Raw genomic sequence first — 23,553 nt, 5'->3', positions numbered from 1 at the left:
TTCCTCTTTATTTATTCTTATCTTTCATCAGTTCTGCTTTCCAACCAGTTCATGTAAAAGAGTCGTGCAAGATTTTACCAGAGATAGCTCGTGTTCAAACATGAGCTCGAGACAACATCAGGACAGGAATGATGAACCCATAACATTTTACAAATCAGGACATGTGTGTGTGTAAGTGTGTGTGTGGGTGGGGGCATATTTTTCCACTTCATGTTCTCATTCAAATGAAAACAGCTGGCTGAGGGATGTGCCTGTTCTTCAAGGTTTAAGGCTCTGCCCACTGTGAGCTCCTTTTTCTAAGATTTTGAAGGCTTCATGCATTCTCCGTGGCGATCGAGGATATAACTTTTGGGAAATTAATCAAGAATTATTTTCTTTTTAATAATTTAAACCCAGCGAAATCGAAAGAGTTTGTGACATGTTTCACTGTGACTTTGGTCAAGCCTCGAATTTGATCTCACGCAGTCAAATTTGAACTCCGGTCCTGTTATTTACGGATTCACGCAGGATTTTTAAAAACAAAGATCATCAGACATGTCTGCAGGAACATGCATATTTCTTTGTTCGATTCTGCTGCTTGCTGGCGTCTTTGTGTCCGTGTGTGCAGGTGAGATAACTGTATGTAACATAAAGAAGAATAAAGAGTTTCAGAGTGGTTTACGTGTGTACAATATGATATAATACAAAGGTATTAGGTGCTTGTTAGACAGTGTATTTGTTTGAAACTGAATATGTGATATAATTGTTTAATAAATAAAGTTTGCTTTAAGCCGCCCATCATCAGGACATGTTTCTGTGGATCTTGCAGGAAGTCAATTAAACATGTAAGCCCTAAACAATAAGAAGACAAAGGTCTGTGGAGTCTTTCCAAAATGATCTGGTGCTGATATTAAAACGTCTCTGAGAAAACCATCAGCTTCCATTTACCACGAGCTCCTTATTCAATCTAAACAGACTAGCTCTTATGTAGTACTTTTCTACCTGAGCAGTCAGATCACTTCATACATGTCTCAATCAGCAGTGCTTTATGTCATATTTATTCACACTCACACTCCTGCTCTACCTCCTGAGCCACAGCCACTCTAATCTACAACTGTCATCAGAGTGTTAGACAATTCAAGCAGCAGGACTTTGACGTTAAACTGAGGTCAAAGTTCCCACAGATGATGAGAAGTAACTCTTTGTGCTATCAAAATCTGAGATTTTTGGCTTTTCAAACATGCCCTCTGATGTCTTGGCAATCAAGAAAAAAACACAGATGTACTTCATATCATAAAAATAAAAATAATTTGCTCAAATGTCAAAGACAGTAAGCAGCATATTAGAAGTTAATTGTTATTTTTGTGAGTCCACTGATGTGGCACACTTTGTAGTGTCCACTAAATACTTCTCAGTGGTGGTTTCTGAGGCTCCTCTTTTGACCCACAGTGTCCTCAACATCAGTAGGAAAAAGTTTTTTGAGTGTCTTGACTGATCCTCACTCACTTTGCTCTGTGTTGTTTCCTCTTTCAGAGGACAAAAGCATCACAGTTCAGTCTGGACAGAACGTCATTCTACCATGTCAAGCTCCAAATGATACGGGTTCCATCAGAGTGGTAAAGTGGACCAAACCTGACCTACAAAAGAAAATAGTACATTTGTATGTGGATCGGCGATTTGATCTCGAGGATCAGAATCCATCTTTTAAGAACCGGGTGGATCTGCGGGACAGAGAGATGAAAAATGGAGACGTGTCTTTGATTCTGAAGAATGTGACGATTAATGATGCTGGAAAATACGAATGTAGTGTTATCCAGAAAAAAGACCTCAGCCCTTCCACCACTACTATAACTCTTGACCTGAGAGTTATTAATTCTAAAGGTGAGTTATGAGAGTTCAGTGTCAGTGATCAAAGCTGAATCTGCTTCCTGGTTGTTGGATTCTGTTCTGTTCTTCACTCATCACCTACCTGACACCTCACACCTGTTTCTCACCTGCAGGTCAGACATACCTACAAGTAGGACGAAGTGTAAGTGGCTCTGCTGGACTGGTCATTGGTCTGTATCTTCCCGTTGTGCTTCTCGTTGTTGCTTTTGTTTTTTAGCTACAGAAAATTTAAAGAAATCAGTCAGTGTTCAAACCAACCTCAGTGTTTTTTTTTTTGTTAATGAAAACAAGAAAAGAAAAATGATCTGAGGACAGACGGACATTAAAGATGGGGAACATTCAGCTGCAGATTTCAAACATCTAAAATTTTAATTTCGTTCACATCTGTTGGACTGATTGTTGGTCTGACAGTTTCTGGTCTGCTTTTTCTGGCAGTTGTTTTTTTCCATCCACAGAAGATATAAACAACAACACAATCAGGGTCCATACCACCCTTCTGCTGGGAAGTAATAGGTTGACATTTTTCCAGAGAAAGGAAGATGATAAGATGACAGACATTTTAATGCTTAACATCCAGCAGGCCATATCAAATGTTAAGTTCTTGATTTGATTTTACATCTTAAATGTTCAGTTTCTTGTGGTTCCATCTGTTGGACTGACAGTTGGTCTGTCTGTCTTCTTTTTACTTTTGAGGGGTTAAAAGAAATGAGTCAGAATCTGCACGAGCTCCTCTGAGCAGAGTAAAATGAGTTGGCTGAGTTAGTCATAAAAAGATCAACATTCTAAACCAACCACTTTGAAAACAGTTTATTTTGTTCCTGCTATACTTTTTTGTTTTACATTTCTAAATTATGATTATCTGACTGTCAAGAAGTGCACTACAATCCACTAAAGTCTCATTTTCATTGTTCCTGTTTATAAAAAGCAGGGAAAATCCATAAATATGTTTAAACATTTATGCTCCAGTACTAAAACAGCCAGTGTTCAAACCAAGCTCAGTTTTAATGAAAACAAAGATGATCTGAGGACAGACAGACTTTAAAGATGTTGAACATTCAGCTGCACATTTCAAATATCTAAAAATTTTAATGTTTTTCGCATTTCTCTCAAACATCATGTCAAGTCTGCCTGCAGCTTTATGACCTACAGTTTTCATCCACCTTCAGTATTTTAATATGTTTTGCTCACACCAAGTTAAACTGTATTACGCAGGAACATTAATCTATGTTCTGCTGTATTAGAATCAGTGAGCCGAGTTTATATTCTTTTTAAAATATCGTTTATATTTCTTTTGTGGAAAATTCACAAGTTTGACCCAAACCCATTGTACATATATGCATATTATGTTGTGTTTTTCTAATTAAATATCCAGTGTCGTGTATGTTGCAGTGTTGGAATCAGTGAGTGTTGGTTTCAGCTTCAGGTTCAGCAGCTGTTTGTGACATCTGGATGGGTTTGACTCATCATGTTCAGTCAGCATAAATACAGATGCTGACTAAACCAACTCACAGACACAAAAGCATGTCACAGTGTGTGGAAAAATCACTGTGGATTATAGAAGGTGATAATATGACAGCCACAGGACTGGCCGCGCTTTCCTTGTCGGTTTTGTGTTTTCATCTGTGTAACATAAGTAAAGTTGCATATTTGGGAACACCTCATTGGTTTTGGTGTGATTGTTGGTTTAGTTAGTTCCCTTCACACACCAATGACTTGGGCTGTGGTGTGTTAGTAAATCAAAAAATTAACTGCCTGAACAATAATGTTCACTTGGATGGGTTTCAGTGAGTGATTAGAGGGACTGCTGTCCAACTTGCCATTCTTTGTGAAGTTGATTTTCCTGATTTTTAACTGGTTTTGAAAATGGCTTCTGAATCAGTGCTGGAATGAGTATTGATTTGCTGCTATATGAGAAAAAATGAATTGAAATGAACACAAAAATAAAAAGGATAATGAAACTGAAACTTATCAGTCCCAGTCTGGTATTTCGTGAAATCTAACTTCCCTTCAGGAGCTTCTGAGAAACAGACCCCTCCATAAACTTGGATTTCAGTCATGTAAAGGCTTTTTTAAAAAAAAAAAATCCAGCTGCAGCTCTCACTCTGATCACAGCTGCTCCATCAGAGTTGAAGGACAAAGAAAAACTAAAACATTGTAAAATACTTTAGATGAACTTATCCTCTTATAGTGAGATTAATCAGAATGTACAATTAATAATCTGCACTGAGACACTTTAAGATTGTTTAAGATTTGAGTCCCAGGCTGAAATCAAATAGTCAGAATATTCCCTGCTCTGTCATTTTCTCTCTAAGTGGACGTCCATGTTGCTTTAGTGTTCTTTCATGCAGATAATATAAGCATGTATGAATATCTATAACATTAATACCAAGGTAAACAACTGCAGTCATATTTCTCATCCTGTTTATCCACTTCATCCAAACTAGCTTAGACTACTACAACCTTCACTTTAACACATTTGAGTCTTTTTATCTTTCCAAAGCCAATGTTGCAACGTGCTTCACAGAGGAAACAACTTTACACGGAGAAGGTTTTAATAAATAGAGTAACATGTGCACAGGTTTCTGTCCTGACAGCGAATGAAGAGGGGCTTTCACCCACAGTCGTGCTCGTGTGTCACTGGAAGATAATGACCTATGAACCTGTCAAATGCTGATCGTTTGACTAGTGGTCCGGATTAAGGTAAGAAAGCAACAGTGGATTCACCAGTGGAAAAGAAAAACCACAATAAAGATTTTAATTAAAAAAAAAAACATGATGAAAAACACAGACGGTGGCAGCAGTGGGGAATTTTAATTTATTTTAACACTCAGTTTCACTTCAGCTCTTTGTGTGTTTCTGTGCTCTCAGACTGTGGGCCTAATTGTGGTTCCCAGACTATTTCAAAGTTTAGTGGGACAGTATCACCAAATGGTGATTCTGACTGTTGGAGTTTTCTCTGCATTATTGTAAGGTCCTTACTTTACAATATGAAGCACTTGAGCCAAGTGTTCTGATTCTACACAATATAAATTAGTCTGAATTGAGTGATGGCCCAAAGACTGCACAAGGAAGAATGACCCACAGTCTACTACACATGCATCCCTGCAGGCAGCATCCTTCAGGTGGATTTCAAAGAAGTATAACGTCTAATTTATGGTCCACAGATGTGTAAAATGTAAATAATCTGATTCTTGTAAAGTGTGTTTCTGCTCTCTTGCAGCACTCAAAGCACTTTATGTAATATGCATCATTCACCCATTTATACAAGCAGTTTTGTCTATGCCTAAGTGCTTTCTGTCTAATATTCATAAATTCATACTCCAGTGCATGCATCAGATCCAACTTGAGGTTAATATCATGACCACAGATATTTGACATGCAGACTGGGGTTCAACCATCAATCTTCCAATCAGTAAGTGACCTGCTCTACCTCCTGAGCTACAGCCACCCCAAGTGCACATTTCTGTACTGCTGTTCCATTCGCACAGCAACTGAAGGGGTGCTATCATCCACTGCAGATAGGCTCGCATGCAGTCTTACAAAATGCTAACTGCACGTCATTGAAAGTAAATACTGTATACAAAGTTGTGCCAAGGCACAGACACTGGCTGCACTGGGCTTTTTGCATTGTTTTCAACACTCTGGCTCTTCACATGTTAGCACTTTTCTCTTTTCCACACCACAGGGTGGTTGTGCCACATATTGCTGTCACTGCCTACATTGACACTAAAAAAAACTCTCCCACCGCCATCGTGTTACGCTGAGCTGTAAATTCTCCTTAACGCCTCGATTGCTCTCATTATAGACTCCACCATGGACAGCTGAAAACTCTACAGCAGAGCAGTCCTCGAGATCTGTTAGAAGTTTGAAGTAGCTCCGCTTCGGTCACAGGATGTTCTTGTAATGACTGTATGAACGACTGGAGATCCTATACAAACAGCAGAAACACTTCAGATTCCTCTGCTTCTTCAATCTCGTCCAGAGCACTTTCTGCCAGCCGAATCAGAGCACGTCGGGGCTGTCCTTTAAAACCCACCACTGTTGGTTCGCTGCACTTAAGACGCTGGCACACCTTTGTGAGTTTGGGTTTCCCAAGGGTCCACAATGCTGTTCTGATGTCATCTTGTAGTTGTTCCATCTTTGGAAGATGTTAATTCAACATGTTCTAGATTTTTGTCCAGAGCAGGAAACATACTCTTGGCTGGTAGCTCACCAGATCATGTTACACACTGAAGGAAGACAAGGTTCATTCAGGTGCACATTGAGCTTTGTTGCTCTCAGTAGTTCTGTGTTACTGGTGGTTTCCATCACAATAACTGGCCTGCGTTACTTTTGCAGAGGATTATTTATAATCAGCCTTTAGAGAACAGAGTAAAAGACAGTAAACAATACACAACATGTACCAGCTGGTTTACCAAAACATTTCTGATAATTTTAACTTAAACCAGCAAATATTTTTCTCTGTCATATTTTTGATGGTACAACACTTTGCAAAGTCTAATGTAGGATTCTAGGACACCCATGTTGCTAGGTTCATCCACAGATAAGCTTAACTAACTCTCTTATTTGGACACATTAATGTCACATTAACAGGAATTTCACTCAAAAAATATTACTTTAAATAAGTGTTAACTTTTCATAAACCTATGCAGTGCTCGTATACTGCTTTCACCTGAAACACAGCAAAACAGCAGTTCTTTGTTACTGACGGCTTCCATTACAATAACTGTCCTGCGTTACTTTTGTAAGGCATTACTTTGCCAGTCTCTCATTTATCTGAGCCGCCACTGCCACCTACTGACCAAACTAAATATCACCCTAACACCACATTGGGTGCGAGCAAATGTGTTTTGCTCTGTGATACAAACTATTCACAGCAAAAGCAAGAAAAAAAAGTGAGGGGGGGGGGCACAAACGCTGCGGGCTGAGAGTTGTTGACAGTTCAAACATTCAGGGTACCACACCAACAGGCATTTCATTCTCTAATCCAGCATGTTATTGTTTTGTAGGAGAAAAACCCATGCAGGTACAAATATCAAATAAATACCCTGTCTGACCGGACTTTGTCCTGTTGACTTATAGAACAGAAAACAAAAAGAAAAACAAACCTTCCTGTCACTCTTTGGCTAACAACAGAGCTCCAACATGTTCACACATGCTGTGTACAGGATCGGTCAGACTGATTTTGTTTGTGCTTTCAAGACTTTTTAACTCCTTCACCACCATCGAATTGAGGAAGCGAACAGTTTCATCTTCATTATGACTTTACAAAAAGTGGTGATGCATATTTGTAGAATTTAAATCGCTCCAAGAATTAGATAAACATTTTAAACATGGTTAAAAAAAAGTTTCATGTTTTTGTGTTAGGTAGTTTTAGTGTCAGCCCACTCAGTAAACACGCCACATCATCCCTGCTAACAACAACACCGCATTCACGTGCATGTTAGGCAGTATTTGACTCACTTGCTGCTGCGCTTGTCTCACAGATAGACCACATGAAAGCACTGTATGATGCACTGAAAGAGTACAGTTACTTCAGCTCTCACTGATGTTATTGACTCAAAAATGTGCGACCCTAAAACATTAATGCTCTTTCTTTCTCCTTCATTGGATTTATTCCACACAAAAAAACTGGTGAACCACAGAGCAGGCTCAAGTCATTCGGAAAGTCCCTTATTTTCACTTTTCGTTACAAAACATCAAAGTCCCCTCTGAGATCAGAATGTAGTAGCACTGATACTTGCCAAGTCTCTGAGCATTTCCTCTTTATTTATTTTTATCTTTCATCAGTTCTGCCTTCTAACCACAGCTCATGTAAGAGTTGTGTAAGTTGTCTGAGAGTCTGCTCTGAGTCTGTGTTTGTATTATATGCTGACTGAAGTTTCTAAACAAAGATAGGCCGTGTTATGTTCCAAAAACTACTTCCAAAAACATTCAGCTTTGATATTAATGAGTTTTTTGGGTTCATTGAGAACATGGTTGTTGTTCAATAATAACATTATTCCTCAAAAATACAACTTGCCTAATAATTCTGCACTCCCTGTAGGTGTTTAGGCTGTTTTGTTTATGTTTTGGATCAATTTATATCTGGCATGTGATTATGGAGTATGTTGTGTTTTCTAGTGTAGCTCTCCTGTTTGGTGGCTTTTTGGGAGCAGGTTGTTAACCAACTGGATCCATGTTTGATCTCCGGCTCCTGCAGTTTGCATATTTAAGGAAGGTAAGATGGTGAATACTGAGTTGCTTCTGATGCATCGATCTGAATTCGAGTCTGTGTGAATGTTAGAGAAAGTGCTTGTGTGATGGGGTGTAGTTCTCAGTTAGAGTAAAAAATGTGCAACATAATAAGCAGTTCATTTGACCAAAGGGTGGTACACTTTTGCTGTAAACGTACCAATTCTGTCAAAAGCAGCACATAACTGAGGGATGATTAATGTGGTAACTAAAATAAAGTGTAAGAGCAGCTCTGATGTAATGTGAGTATTTCTTAGTAAGACAGTTCAGAGATATGAGAGGAGCTGAAGGAGAATCAGTATGTGTATGTTTTCACCTTTAAACCTTGAAGCTGTATCTGAAAGGAACTTCGCTTTGGTTCGATAAGAGGGAAATTAACAAAAGTCTTTCCTGTCTTTGCACAGTTTGACATATTTTCACTTCATGTTCTCGTTTATATGAAAACAACTGCCAGAGAAATGGGCGTGTTCTGGGTATTGTCTGCCCACAGACGGTTTAACGGCTGCTCCTGTTTGTTTTCCTCAGGCTTCATATGGAGCTCGAGGGTGAAGTTTTAGATGAAAAAAAAAACAGATAAGAGGTACTTTTTTGTGATAATTCAGGCGCAGGAAAATCGAAAGCGTTTATTCAAGATGAGCGGCTGAAAGAGATACATGTTTCACACTCGCTTTGAATTTGAACTAACGCAGTCAAGTTTTAGACCCCGGTCCAGTTATCCACGGATAATATCAGCAGGCGGGATTTTAAACAAAGATCGTCGGACTACAGCGCGGACATGGCTGCAGGAACATGTGCGTGTCTTTGCTCGACTCTGCTGTTTGCTGTCATCCTTGTGTTCGTGTCTGCAGGTGAGATTTAACTGTTGGAAACCAAACAGCCACCATAAGCAACATAAAGAAGAATAAAGAGTTTCAGAGTGGTTTGCATGTGTACAATATGGTATAATGCAATATCAACACACATAATACAGTAGTAGTTCATCGTTACGGAATGTTTTTGTTTTAAAGTGAATATGTGTTTTAATTGTTCATTAAATAAAGTTTACTTTAAACCCCCCCACTCATCATCAGGGCATGTTTCTGTGGAACCTGCAGGAAGTCAATTAAACATGTAAGCCCTAAACAATAAGAAGACAAAGGTCTGTGGAGTCTTTCCAAAATGTGGTGCTGATATTAAAACATCTCTGAGAAAACCATCAGCTTCCATTTACCACGAGCTCCTTATTCAATCTAAACAGACTAGCTCTTATGTAGTACTTTTCTACCTGAGCAGTCAGATCACTTCATACATGTCTCAATCAGCAGTGCTTTATGTCATATTTATTCACACTCCTGCTCTACCTCCTGAGCCACAGCCACTCTAATCTACAACTGTCATCAGAGTTTTAGACAATTCAAGCAGCAGGACTTTGACGTTAAACTGAGGTCAAAGTGCCCACAGATGATGAGAAGATATCTTTGTGCTATCAAAATCTAAGATTTTTGGCTTTACAAACATGCCCCCTGATGTCTTGGCAATCAAGAAAAAAAACAGATGTACTTCATATCATTAAGAAAAAATTAACTCAAGTGTCAAAGACAGTAAGCAGCATATCTGAAGTAAGTAATTCCTTTTGTGATTCCACTGAGTGGTAGTGTCCACTAGATACTTCTCAAGTGTGCTGGTTTCTGAGGCTCCTCTTTTGACCCACAGTGTCCTCAACATCAATAAGAAAAAGCTTTTTTTTTTAGTGTCTTTTCTGATCCTTACTCTCTCACTTTGCTCTGTGTTGTTTCCTCTTCCAGACCCGGAAATCGTTACAGTTTTGTCTGGACAGAACGTCATTCTACCATGTCAAGCTCTAAGAGATAAAGGTTCCCTCAGAGCTGTAGCTTGGACCAAACCTGACCTACAAAATAAAAATGTGTATCTGTATCGAGATGGGCGATTTGATCCCGCAGATCAGAATCCATCTTTTAAGAACCGGGTGGATCTGCAGGACAGACAGATGAAGGATGGAGACGTGTCTTTGATTCTGAAGGATGTGATGATTAATGATGCTGGAAAATATGAATGTAGTGTTACCCAGAAAAAAGACCTCAGCCCTTCCACCACGACCATAACTCTTGACCTGAGAGTTATTAATTCTAAAGGTGAGTTATGAGAGTTCAGTGTCAGTGATCAAAGTTGAATCTGCTTCCTGGTTGTTGGATTCTTTTTAGCTCTTCACTCATCACCTACCTGACAGCTGACACCTCACACCTGTTTCTCACCTGCAGGTCGGGCAGTCCTACCAGTAGGACGAGGTGTAAGTGGTTCTTTTGGACTGGCCGTTGGTCTGTATCTTCCTGTTGTGCTTCTTGTTGTTGCTTTTGTTTTGTAGCTACAGAAAATTTAAAGAAAACAGTCAGTGTTCAAACCAACCTCATTTTTTTTGTTAATGAAAACAAGAAAACAAAAATGATCTGAGGTCAGACGAGCGTTAAAGATGGGGAACATTCAGCTGCAGATTTCAAACATCTAAAATTTAAACGCATTTCACAATTCTCTCAAACATTTTTGTAATATCTGATTGCAGCTTTATGACCTACAGTTTGAGTCCATCTTCAGTATTTTAATATGGTTTTCTCAAACCAAGTGAAACTTTATTATATTACTGTATGTTATGCTGTATCAGAATTAGTGATTTTGCTGTAGTAGAGTTTACATTATTTGTAAAATATTATATGTGAAAAAAAAAAATATATATATATATATATATATATATTAGGGGTGCAACGATACTCGTATCGATATTGAACCGTTCGATACAGTGCTTTTGGTTCGGTACGAATATATATCGAACAGTACAAAATTTTTAATTTATTTTATCAACTTTCCTTCTGACGATGCTGTCTGTGTTGAGAGCTCAGTGGATCTGCGCTCGACAGTGCAGCCTAGTCGGAGTAGTCGAACGCAGATTCACTGAGCGCAGGGCAAGCTAGCAGACAGAAGTTAAGCTCTCCTTGCAACATGACAAATTGAACCTCCCCCACCCTCATTCAGATCTGGCGTTTGGAACTATTTTGGTTTTCATGTGACGTATGACCCTGAAGGTAAGCGCGTCATGGACAAAAGTAAAACAGTATGTTGGATGTGCCACGCAATGCTCAATTACATGGGTGGGAGCTAGTGCGTTAGCGCAGTTAGCTTGTTAATGTGTTGACACCGTCCAGCCCCACGCATGGGGCGATTGGCTGTAACTCATTAACGGAGATTTGCCACGTTATGGCGTTAATGTCATTTTAACAAGATTAACGCTGACAGCACTAGTGGGAACACAACGAATATGACTGCTCATTTACGCCAACATCATCCTAGTGCAAAGACAAGTGGAAGCAGACAAAAACAACAAACACGCATGCTACAAACTTTACCCGAGTCATTTAGACAGCCAATAGCACATGATTCTCCTTATGGGGACCTGATATGTTTAATATGCTGCTGAGAATATAGCCCAGAAGAAGCATATAGTATAGCTTTTAGTTTGGAAAGAGACATTTCTCTGTAATAAACTCTCTTTTCCAAAAGATGAGTGATTCCTCGATTAGATTTGTTTTTTTATTACTTTGTTGTTTCAGCAACATTAAATTTAAAAACTGTACTTCTGAGTTAAAATATATATTTATAATTTTAATAAATGACAAATTAAAAAGGCATGAACATTTTTTTTGTATCAAAAAAATATCGAACCGTGACACCAAAGTATCGAACAGAACCGAACCGTGAATTTTGTGTATCGTTGCACCCCTAATATATATACACACGAGTGTTTATACAACACAACATGTGACAGTAAGAGTTTGGAAAAATGAAAAATCACTGTGGATTATAGAAGGAGATATTATGACAGCCACAGGACTGTTGACCTTGCTTTCCTCGTCGGTTTTGTCTTTTCATCTGTAAAATGTGGGTAAAGTTGCATGTTTGGGAACACCTCATTGGTTTTGATGGGATTGTTGGTTTAGTCAGTTCCCTCCTCACACCAATGACTTAGGCTGTGTGAATATGTAAAAAATGTTATCTGTCTGGACAATAATGTTCAGCTGGATGGACTAGAGGGACTGTTGTCTATTTTTGTTGAAAACTCGTACTGTCCATGTTCCTGATTTGTAACTGGTTTTGAATATGGCTTCTGAATCCGTCCACTTCTTACAGACTGCTGAACACTTTGTTTTTGTGGTAGTTTAGGAACACTGATTGGAATCACAGATCACTTTTAGTCCAGATGATTTGGTTGATTTTGGTTTCACTTTATATTAAATAATCCCTAATCTGCATTACGGTTGTTGTTCTGTTTTGTTTTTGTTTCATGTTTTTACATTTTATATACTTTTGGGTCAAGTAGTAGGCATACACTGATTGTCGGTGTAGAATATTAAATCATGCTGCGTGTTATAGGGAAGTAATTTGGTATTTTGCCTTTTTTGGTGTTGGGTAAAATCAGCAATCTTTTTGTTTGTTTGTTTGTTTGTTTGCTTCATTTTTATTTTGATTACCTGATTGGTCTTTGCTTTGGTTGTTGTTGTTGGGTAGATTTGGGAGGGGGTGGGGGCAAATTGTTGCAGGAGTTGTACTCATAGGCACTTTAGTTCAGGCACATAAGCCTGTATCCCACTAGTACCAACTCGACTCGACATAACTCGACTGTGCTTGGTTTTGGCCATTTATAGCTACAACTGAGTACCCATCAAATAACACAACGTCATAATTTCTCTTAAACCAAGTCGAGCCGAGTTGACTAGCTAACAGTGGAAACTAGGTGTTAGGCACTTCGCTTGGCTTCCATCAGTTTCAGATCCTACGACCTGAATATTTTAATTATTGAATAATTCTGTTATTTAATTCTGTTATTACAGCAGGCACTTTGTCCCTTGGAGCTCTGTAGCTGCTGACAGAGCTCCTCTTAAACTAGCTGGGACCAACAACACATGGTGGGTTTCACTCTGAGTTCTTTTATATTTGGTGTAGAAATTCAGACTCATTCCTGGGCCCTGTTTCAGGAAGCCGGTTTGGAAAACTCAGAGTGAAAAACGACACTCACGGTTGAGTAACCCCGAACTGTCCAACTCGGAATATTCGGTTTCAGAAAGGCTGATAACAATTAGTTCAGTCAACGCGGAGTTGCTTTAACCCCAAGTGAAGCGCGCGGACGAGGATACATAAAGCCCTGATAAGCGGAGCACAGATTAAGCGAGTCACCATGGAGACGGAGGGAAAGAAGGCGCGGTCAATGTATTTCACAGCGCTTGAGGCCGAAATTCTGATGGCAGCATATGCCGATAACATGCAAATTCCGCGGAAAAAAGTAACACAGCCACAGCTGCAAAAGAAAGGGAGCATGCATGGCAAAACATAGCCGACAGAGTCAATGCGTGAGTGTTAATTTAAACATTGATCTAGGGATTTCCACCCATTTAACACGTTATTTTATCATATGTTATTTTATCATATGTTATTTTATTTGTTATTTTATACATTTTATTTTGTGACGTGATGTGAGCGCAGGTGCAACCCAACAGGCCCCAAACGTTCCTGGCAGCAAGTAAAAATGAAATATAAAAATATAGTCCAAACAGGTAAGGTGTAATTGTATTATGAGCCATAGTGCTTGGTCTGTTTGTCCCATGTAAATCAATTGCAGTTAGAGGCTACATTAATTTTCTTTCTGTAAGCACTTATTGAAATTATCTGAGCACATTACAAGTACATATTTGCTTACTCTGTATGCTCAAATGTGGCCCGTTATAGCCAACAGAAAAAAAGCGGAGGCCCGAAAAACAGGTGGGGGTCCTCCACCACCACCACTCACAGAGGCTGAGCAGTTGGCCCTCAGCCAAAACAGTGGGCGCCCTGTGGCCGAAGGCATCTCTGCGGGGACATCCTCTGAGTCAATAACCCCGCAAGACACAAGTGCCTACATAGGGGGTAAATTCAAAATAATACATGATGTGCATACATCCTTTCTTCACAGTCACCTTTGCAGTGCTACTCATTCATCTGATAAACTCTTTACCATAATGAATTATTTTGTAGTGAAGTTATTTTCCGACTGATTTTGCCTTCCCTCAGTCTTGGTTGTCTTTGAGAGCATAATGACAATGAAGTGTAAGGTGATAGGTATGTTTGTTAATTGCCATTTGGTCCCTTGTAAGTTATAAGTGACCTGTATAAACCTCATATTCTATCAGTTGATGGTGATGGTGTACTGCATCTGGTGCAGCCTCCTGTTGAGCCAGACCAACATGCAGTTGTGAGTAATACTCCACAGATTATATGAGTTTACAGTAGAACAGCAATGTTGTTTATTTCTTTACTACAGGAAAATAATGAAGAAACATTGACAGCTGTTACAGAGGAGGAAGCAACAGAGACACTTTATGAGGTTTACATCTTTTAATACTTTGTGTACAGGAAACACAGGTGACCAATAAAGCCAGTTGACCAAAAAATCTGTTTATTCTTCTTTCAACATGTTGAGGTGATGGGTCAAAGGAAATGATTGTGACATATGGTGTCTCTGACTGCGCTTCCATCTTGTATGTCCGTGGGAGGGTCAGGATGTTCATGGTTTGGATCACTGCTGATGTTTGGTTCAGAAGGACAGTGTTCTCCTCTAATTGTGGCAATGTTGTGAAGAATCACACATGCCACAATAATGTCACATGCCCTTTCTGGGGTGACCCTGAGTCTTTGCAGGCACTGAAACCGGGCCTTAAGCATTCCGATAGTCATTTCAATTCTGGCTCTTGTCCTGCAATTAGCCAGATTATATCGCTGCTGTGGGCCCGGTTCAGGGTCAGGGTAAGGGGTAAGCAAATAGGGTAAACATGGATACCCCCTATCACCAAGCAAGTAGCCAGTGAACTCTCCTAAGACAGAAGGGTACACTTCAGTTCAAATGTCCCTGAAGCAATTGGTCTTTATATATTTTAAAGTATTCTCAACTCACCATGTCCAAATTTTGTGCTCAGTGTACATTCACGGAATATTTGTGAGTCATGGACAGAGCCTGGCCACTTGGCTTCCACATTTGTGATAATGTTGGCAGCATCACATATGATCTTCACAGTGCAGAGAACACAAATTAGCATCCATTACTATAATGAAATAATTTGTTAGTTTGAAATGCTACAGGGAACTATGTACCTGTACATTAATGCTGTGGAAAGACTTCCTGTTCACATAGTCTCCTTCATTTACTGAAGGAGCAATGATTGGAATGTGAGTGCCATCTGTACAGCCAATCACGCCTGGGAACCCTGAAAATAAATGTGCAATTTAAGTAGTAGTCCAAGTATCACCACATCATAAATTAAGTTTTGGTCATCCTGATACCTGCAATTTTGTGGCATCCCTCTTTGATAAATCTTGTGGGTCTATGACCGGGGAACACCACAGACGAGTACAGGAGACGTTTCAGTGCAACTGTAACATTCCTGACTGCCCGACAGACGGTAGCCTTGGAAACGTGCTCAGCGTCACCAATATTATACAGAAAGCTCCCGTTTGCAAGAAACCGAAGTGCAATACAAATAATATGCAATGAACTGAGAGAATGTCCGCGATGTGTCACATGCGTAATATATGGCCTGAGGATGTTATCCAAATGAATTATAGATTGTGCTGAGAAACGGTAACGTTCACACAGGAAATCATCAGGAAATGATAAAATGTCCAAACTCGCTCTAATCACTCTCTCCCGGCGGAGAGCTCTGCGGAGAATTTGGGCTTCACGATCTACTGGCTCTTCAAGGAAGTGGCACGCCATGTCCGACACTTCCTACTGTCAGGTTTCCGACAAAGAGGCGGAGACAGTCAGGGTTAGTTGTAGTAAACCTGCTAGGGGGCAGGTTAGCTTCACGGAGTGTGTCGTCATAGTGACTCACTCAGGCTGCAGCTGAACTCGCTTTGTGAAACCGAAAACCCGGAGTTTTCGTTAACTCAGGGTATACTTACTCAGTTTTTCCACTAAACCGGCTTCCTGAAACAGGGCCCTGGTGTCTGTTACACTGAACCAAGGAGTGAAGGTGTTGGATTTGGTGGCCTCAAGATCAAATAACTGATGTTTTGATGGGACTTCATTGAGCTATAACCTCCAACATTCAGTGATGGAGTGGTTTGACCAAATTCCCTTTTGAGTGAGTGAAATGCTAAGTTAATGATAGCTTGCTTGGTTATCAAGCTGCAATCATACCCTGTGTAGGTGCAATTGTGATTTCTTAGTTTGTGCATCCACAATTCTCATTGCTACTCTTCTCATATGTAGCAAGAGTAAAAACATTTCCACCAGAGACACCAGTCGATCTTATATTGTAGCTCCTGCAGCCTCTGTGGTCCACAGACATTTTTAGCCTCTGAGATGACACGTAACAGAAACCGAAGCACAAGATACCTGCTTATGGTTAGCCATCTAAAAAGTATGATATAAAGGTTGATATACTCTATATTCAGTTATAGTTCATTTGTCTTTTTGTAGCACCAAATCACATAAAGAGTCATTTCAAAAGTCAAATGATAATTCAAAGAGTCATGTTAGCTCAGCAGGATGTGGTTGTGAAACACGAGTGCCATGAAGTGTCTCATTTCACATGTCTCTGTTAGTTCCTCTTTCCAAGTTTTTTTTTAACTAGTTGCAAAAAATCCCCCTTCTTAAAAAAGGGGGAAGAACAGCTAAGTGACAGCTATTAAATTGGGACTATTTTTTTAACTTTACAAAAACAAAACATAATTAACCCACCGTCAGCCACTCAACCTAAAAATATTTGCTTGTCAGATGTTTTTCACTAATAGTAACAAAACGATATATATATATATATATATATATATCTAACAGAAAACATTAATATATATATATATATATATATATATATATATATATATATATATATATATATATATATATATATATATATATATATGTGTATATATATATGTGTATATATATATATATATATATATATATATATGTTTTCTGTTTTTACATCATATTTTCTTTTGGTTTAATAAATGTTGAATGTCTACATTTCCAATGAAGAATGAAAATGTTGTCTTGACAACCTGAAACTGTTTTGGGGTCTTGATTTGTCTCACATGGATGTTCTACGTCTCAGTCTAACAGCTATATGTTTTCATTGTGTTGCTCATATATTGTGTGTTTTTACATTCTTGTGCTTGAGAGACACCATTGACTGGAACCAAATTCCTCATATGTGTTTTCACATATTACTTGGCCAATAAATGTGATTCTGATTCTGATATGGTTTTCTCACACCAAGTTAAACTGTATTACACATGTATATTACTGTATTTCTGCTGTATTAGATTCTGTAATTTTGCTGTAGTCGAGTTCATCTTCTTTGTAAAATATTATTTATATTTCTGTCATGCAGTGGCGGTATGTATGTTGGTATTGATTTTCGTACTAAAAAATACTAGCTACCAGGTACCACCACCTGATGGAAAACCCTGAAAACTGGGTTGAACCAACCCGTGTAGGTACTAGATACTCCAGTAAAGACTGGACAATGTAATGAAAGAGCCACACTATACTGCAAAGCTAATGATGTAGAGCAAGATTTTAAGAAGTCTCCAACCTCCTCGTTCTAATGTTAGGAAACAATATACTTCGTACTAGGAAGCTCAGACAAACTATCCAGCAAGACGTTTTGTGAAATTTTTGAGATTTTGCCAAATGATTTGTAGATAAATCCCTGGTTATTACAGAAAGGTTCAGAATTCATAATATGAATTTGTCAAAGAAAAGGAAGGAAATGAAGTTTATAAAGCCCTATCACCAAATGGAAGTGAAAGAGTAAAAAGTTCCTAACTATCTGCACACATAATGGATTGTACCAATGCAATCATCTTGTGTTTGGCCTTGCCTGGGCACCAGCCAAGAGTTTTTTCTTTGTTTTCTCTCATATCTCTCCTCCCTTCTGTTTTTCTTTCCCTCCCTTCCCTATCCCCTAGTCATGTCTGTCCCACCTGAAATAACTTAAATGGACCAATACAGCAACACTGTGATGATCCACTTGGTAAAGTGAATCTGTTTGGCATGTTTCTTGGCCTTCAGACAATTATTCTGATGGCTAAAGACCCAAATGGGACAGCCAATAAATAAATAAATGGAACGCCATAACCAAGTGCTTGGCATAGTGTACAGGAACATCTGTATTGTAGACAAAAAGAAGAAGGCAATAGTGATCGATGTAGTGGTTCCGAATGACAGAAACATCAGGAAGAAGGAATACGAGAAGCTCGAGAAATACCTTAGAGAAGAGCTTGAGAAGATGTGGAGGGTGAAGGTAACAGTGGTCCCAGTGATAATCGGAGCACTAGGTTCAATTCAGTGACTCCCAAGCTAGGCGAGTGGCTCCAGCAGCCCCAGGAACAACATCGGAGATCTCTGTCAAGAAGAGCGCAGTCCTGGGAACAGCTAAAATACTGCGCAGGACCTTCAAGCTCCCAGGACCCAAGCTTGAAGGATTGACCGTCTGCAGGGGCGAGTGGGGAATTTTATTTAATTTATACATATATAATATGCATCATTAACCCATTTATACAAACACTTTTTCTACGATTAAGTGCTTTCTGTCTAATATTCACAAACATTCATACTCCAATGGATGCATCAGAGAGCAACTTGGGGTTAATATCCTAAATATCCCAAAGGTTATTTAGGATGTAGACTGGGGTTGAACCACCAACTTCTAATCAGTAAGTGACCTGCACTACCTCTTGAGCTACAGCCACCCAAAGTATCAATCTGCGCCCTTGTTTCAATTTGGACAGTACCCAAAGACGGAGGTGTTATCTCCTGCTCGCTCACAGTCCTACAAAATGCTAACTGCACATCTTTGGAAGTAAATGCCGTACATGTCTGAGGGATGCTGGGATGGAGAAAGCATCACTATATATGTCCACTGCTGCAACTCTCTGTGTTTGGTGTGACAGTGGGTGCAGTGTGCTTTTTGCATTGTTTTCAAAACTCCGGTTCTTTGTATGTTACCATTTTGCTAAAGATAGCTTGAGTTGTTTAAAGACAGGCTGATTTTAAGATAATTTGTAGGGAAGCTGGTGGTGCTGAAGCACTGCTTGGTGGATAATGCAGGGCATATTCGAGCACCAAACCAAATAATATCTATTCATCTATATTGATGTTTGTCTGGCATTTTCCAGCCATCCTTTAATCTAACTGTCATAGGGTGAGAGATGCACCCTGGACAGCTTACTAGACTACCTCAGAGCTCAGACAGACACAGACCTACAGCTAATTAAGAATCATTATTTAGTCCTGTTTTTGTTTTGTACTCCTGTTTCCTGTTGATTTGTAGAATAGGAAAAAAAGAAAAGAACAAAAGAAAAGAAAAGCTAAATTTCATGTCACTCTTTGACAACAGCAGAACTCCCAACATGTGTCTGGGCCTGCTAAACTGCAACAGAAACAAAGGACCAAGCCTGATTTAATTTGTGCTGTTTTATCTCAATTACCACCATCATATTAAGGAAGACAAGAGGTTCATCTTTATGAAGACTGTACAAAAACTGGGGGGAAAGATTTGTATAGGATTTAAATTCTCCAAATGTGATAAAAGAAAGTTTCACGTTAGGTAGTATTAGTGTCAGTCCACTCAGCACTCACATCATCACTGGTAACAAACAACACCACATCCACGTGCATGTTAGGAGGGCAATGTTTGCCTCATTGCTGTTTCACAGACCACATGAAAGAACTATATGATGTACTGAAAGAGTACAGTTACTTGGTAGTGAAGTGCAGCTCTTACTGATGATGCCGTTGATTCAAAAATGTGCAACCCTAAAACTTTAACACGCCTTCATTTGATTTATCCATTTTTTTCCACACAAAAACAGGTGAACTCCACAGAATGGACATGGCTGCTATGTGGAGTGACTCACTCTGAAATCATCTGGAAAGTCCCTTGTTTTCACTTTTCTTTATAAAGTTAATCTTCCCTCTAAGATCAGCTTGTAGTAGTAGCACTGATCCTTGGTAAGTCTTTCAGCATTTCCTCTTTTCTTCTAACCAGTTCATGTAATACAGAGTTGTGTAAATTGTCTGATAGTCTGCTCTAAGTATTGTGTGTATCTGTCACAGTGGAAACTCTTTTATATTGGTTTCATTCTGATTTTTTGTGTTTATTTATAAGTGTAGTTTTATTTGCATGATTTTATTCTGTTTGTATAGCATGTTTATAGTGTGTTATTTTACATTGTTTTGATCCACTGTGGGTTAGCTGGGCATGGGACAAATTAGCTGATAGGGATCACCTGCTGAGGCATGGTGTGTCCAGAGGTGGCCTATCAGCTGTCTAAAGACCTATTAAAAGGAAGTGTTGTGGAAAATTTATCAGTAACCTGCAACACATGATTTGAAGTGGGTTTAACATCCTAAACGTTTAAAAAAAAAAAAAAAAAAAAAAAAAAACTTAACAAACTGTAAAATTTAAAAAAAAGGGGAATATATTTTTTAATTTAGACGCATGTCCGCGCAATGTGGAGAGAGCATCCCAGTGAAACACCAGGACCATCTCTGAATTGTGGCTGCCGCCTTACATCTTATATACAGACACACAGACAAAGAACATTCCTCAAACTCACATGTTGGCCCCTCTCACTGGGGGGGGCTATACCTCCTCCCTCACAGAGAGAATTATGACCTTGTTTTCTGCTTGGCCGTCACCTAAAGATTTACATCCTTGATAAGGTGGAAGGAGTCCCACTATTTGTTTAACGTCTCCCATTACAATGGCCTCACTGTGTTAACTTTCCACATGTATGCAAACTAGTGACAGGAGTGCTCTTACTATAGTAAAGGGACAAAGTGATATTACTATAGCTAATGTGATATAATTAAATATGTGATTAACACATGAGAAAAGAAATATGCCACCACATAAGCTAGCTGAGCATCGGAGGAGTAGAGGTCCCAGATATGAGGAGGAATACATGAAGGCCAGGTGGAAAAAGAGGGACCCGCTGCCTGGTCGTGGGGGTGCGTCGCTTTATCTGGAGACTGCTGAGCTAGACGTGGCGACCCCGACAGCAAGAACGGCGACAGTAGGAGACAATGCGTGTGATTAGCAGCAGGCAAAGGTATACCTCTGGACCAGCTGCAGTCGGCTCACTGTGACCAAAGACTTATGAGGGTTGTAGGTTTTTCCTGTGTCTATGAACGTACTTGTTCTGTCAAACGCAGCACAATAATTCATAAAGGAGTAGATAATGTGGTAACTAAATAAAGTGAAAGTGTAAGAGCAGCTCTGATGTAGTGTAAGGGTTTCTCACGGAGACAGCTCAGATCAACAAGAGGAGCTGAAGGAGAATCGGTGTCTGTATATTTATAAGAGACATCATTAGCTGTGTGGGATGAAAGAAACTTCCCCTTTTGTTCGATCAGAGGGGAAATCAAACAAAAGTCTTTCGATCTTTGCACACTTTAATATTTTTTCACTTCATGTTCTCGTTTACATGAAAACAACTGGCAGAGAAAACGCTCGTGTTCTGGGTGTTGTCTGCCCACTGGCGGTTTAACGGCTGCTCCCTTCTCCCAAGAATTCATTCGTGCTCTGTTGAGATCGAGGACAAAGTTTTTACAAAAGAAAAAAAAAAAAAGAGGGACTGTTTTGTGATAATTCAGGTGCAGGGAAACTGAAAGAGTTTATTCTGGCTGAGCGACTGAAGGACACACGTGACATGTTTCAAACCTTGAATCTGATCTCACGCAGACAGATTTGAATCTCCGGTCCAGTTATTCATGGATAATATCAGCAAGCAGGATTTTTTATTTGCTCGACTCTGCTCAACTCTGCTGTTTGCTGTCGTCTTTGTGTTCGTGTCTGCAGGTGAGATTTAACTGTTGGAAACCAAACAGCCACCATAAGCAACATAAAGAAGAATAAAGAGTTTCAGAGTGGTTTGCATGTGTACAATATGGTATAATGCAATATCAATAGATATAATATAGTAGTAGTTCATTGTTACAGAATGTTTTTGTTTTAAAGTGAATATGTGTTTTAATTGTTCATTAAATAAAGTTTACTTTAAACCCCCCCACTCATCATTAGGGCATGTTTCTGTGGAACCTGCAGGAAGTCAATTAAACATGTAAGCCCTAAGCAATAAGAAGACAAAGGTCTGTGGAGTCTTTCCAAAATGATCTGGTGCTGATATTAAAACGTCTCTGAGAAAACCATCAGCTTCCATTTACCACGAGCTCCTTATTCAATCTAAACAGACTAGCTCTTATGTAGTACTTTTCTACCTGAGCAGTCAAATCACTTCATACATGTCTCAATCAGCAGTGCTTTATGTCATATTTATTCACACTCCTGCTCTACCTCCTGAGCCACAGCCACTCTAATCTACAACTGTCATCAGAGTTTTAGACAATTCAAGCAGCAGGACTTTGACGTTAAACTGAGGTCAAAGTTCCCACAGATGATGAGAATTCAAACATGCCCCCTGATGTCTTGGCAATCAAGAAAAAAAACAAACAGATATGCTTCATATCATTAAGAAAAAAAATAATTAAGTCAAATGTCAAAGACAGTAAGCAGCATATTTGAAGTAAGTAATTCTTTTTGTCAGTCCACTGATGTGGCACACTTGGTAGTGTCCACTAAATACTTCCTGAGTGTGCTCCTCTTTTGACTATTCTCAACATCAGTAGTTAAAAAAAGTATTTTTGGTGTCTTGTCTGATTCTCGACAACTCACTTTGCTCTGTGTTATTTTGTCTTTCAGACCAGAGAATCATCCCAGTTCAGTCTGGACATAGCATCAGTCTACCATGTCAAGCTCCAAATAATAAGGACTCCATCAGAGTTGTAATGTGGACCAAACCTGGCCTACAAGATGAAAATGTCTATTTGTATCGAGATTTGAATCTGAAGAGCAGATTTTTAAGAACCGAGTGGATCTGCAGGATGAAAGACAGATGAAAAATGGAACTGCGTCTTTGATTCTGAGGGATGTGACGGCAGATGACTCGGGAGCATACCACTGCATACGAGTCCAGTTGGCAGTAACTCGAAGTAGCAGCAATCAAATCACCACTATCAAGCTGAGAGTTGATCCTCCAGGTGAGTGAGTAGAGTTGAGTGTGTGTGTGATCAGAGGTGAAGCTGCTTCCTGCTTGTTGATGTTTGTTTCTAAAGATGTTGTTGATGAGACTTTGTAGAAAGCAGCTGGTCTGAGTGATGTGATCAGAGTGCAGTAGATAATGTCTGACATCAGTTTGAAGAGGAAATGGATTCTGTTCTGTTCTTCACTCATCACCTACCTGACAGCTGACACCTCACACCTGTTTCTCACCTGCAGGTCAGACAGGAGGACACACAAAGGATAGAGGGAAGGAGGATGGATCTGTTGAACTGAAAATTGCTCTGTCTGTTTCTGCTGTGCTTCTTGT

The 23,553-nt window shown here is 39.4% G+C and overlaps 1 protein-coding gene across 1 annotated transcript in view; it reads left to right on the top strand.

Moving 5' to 3' along the window:
• Nucleotides 1–23,553, top strand: part of LOC146635169 (uncharacterized) — a 53,149-nt gene that overhangs the window by 17,204 nt on the left and 12,392 nt on the right. The window contains exons 4-5 of the mRNA XM_085350049.1: nt 23,036–23,224; nt 23,463–23,529. Of these exons, the coding sequence (XP_085206175.1) occupies nt 23,036–23,224; nt 23,463–23,529 (256 nt within the window). The remainder of the gene's footprint in view (nt 1–23,035; nt 23,225–23,462; nt 23,530–23,553) is intronic.

This window comes from Diplotaxodon limnothrissa, linkage group LG3, assembly GCF_057381915.1.
Source record: "Diplotaxodon limnothrissa isolate DT_005_m linkage group LG3, D_limnothrissa_male_GT1.1, whole genome shotgun sequence".
Classification (NCBI taxonomy): domain Eukaryota; kingdom Metazoa; phylum Chordata; class Actinopteri; order Cichliformes; family Cichlidae; genus Diplotaxodon; species Diplotaxodon limnothrissa.
The sequence above is the reverse complement of the archived record's forward strand: the minus strand, read 5'-3'. Positions and strand labels throughout refer to the sequence as shown.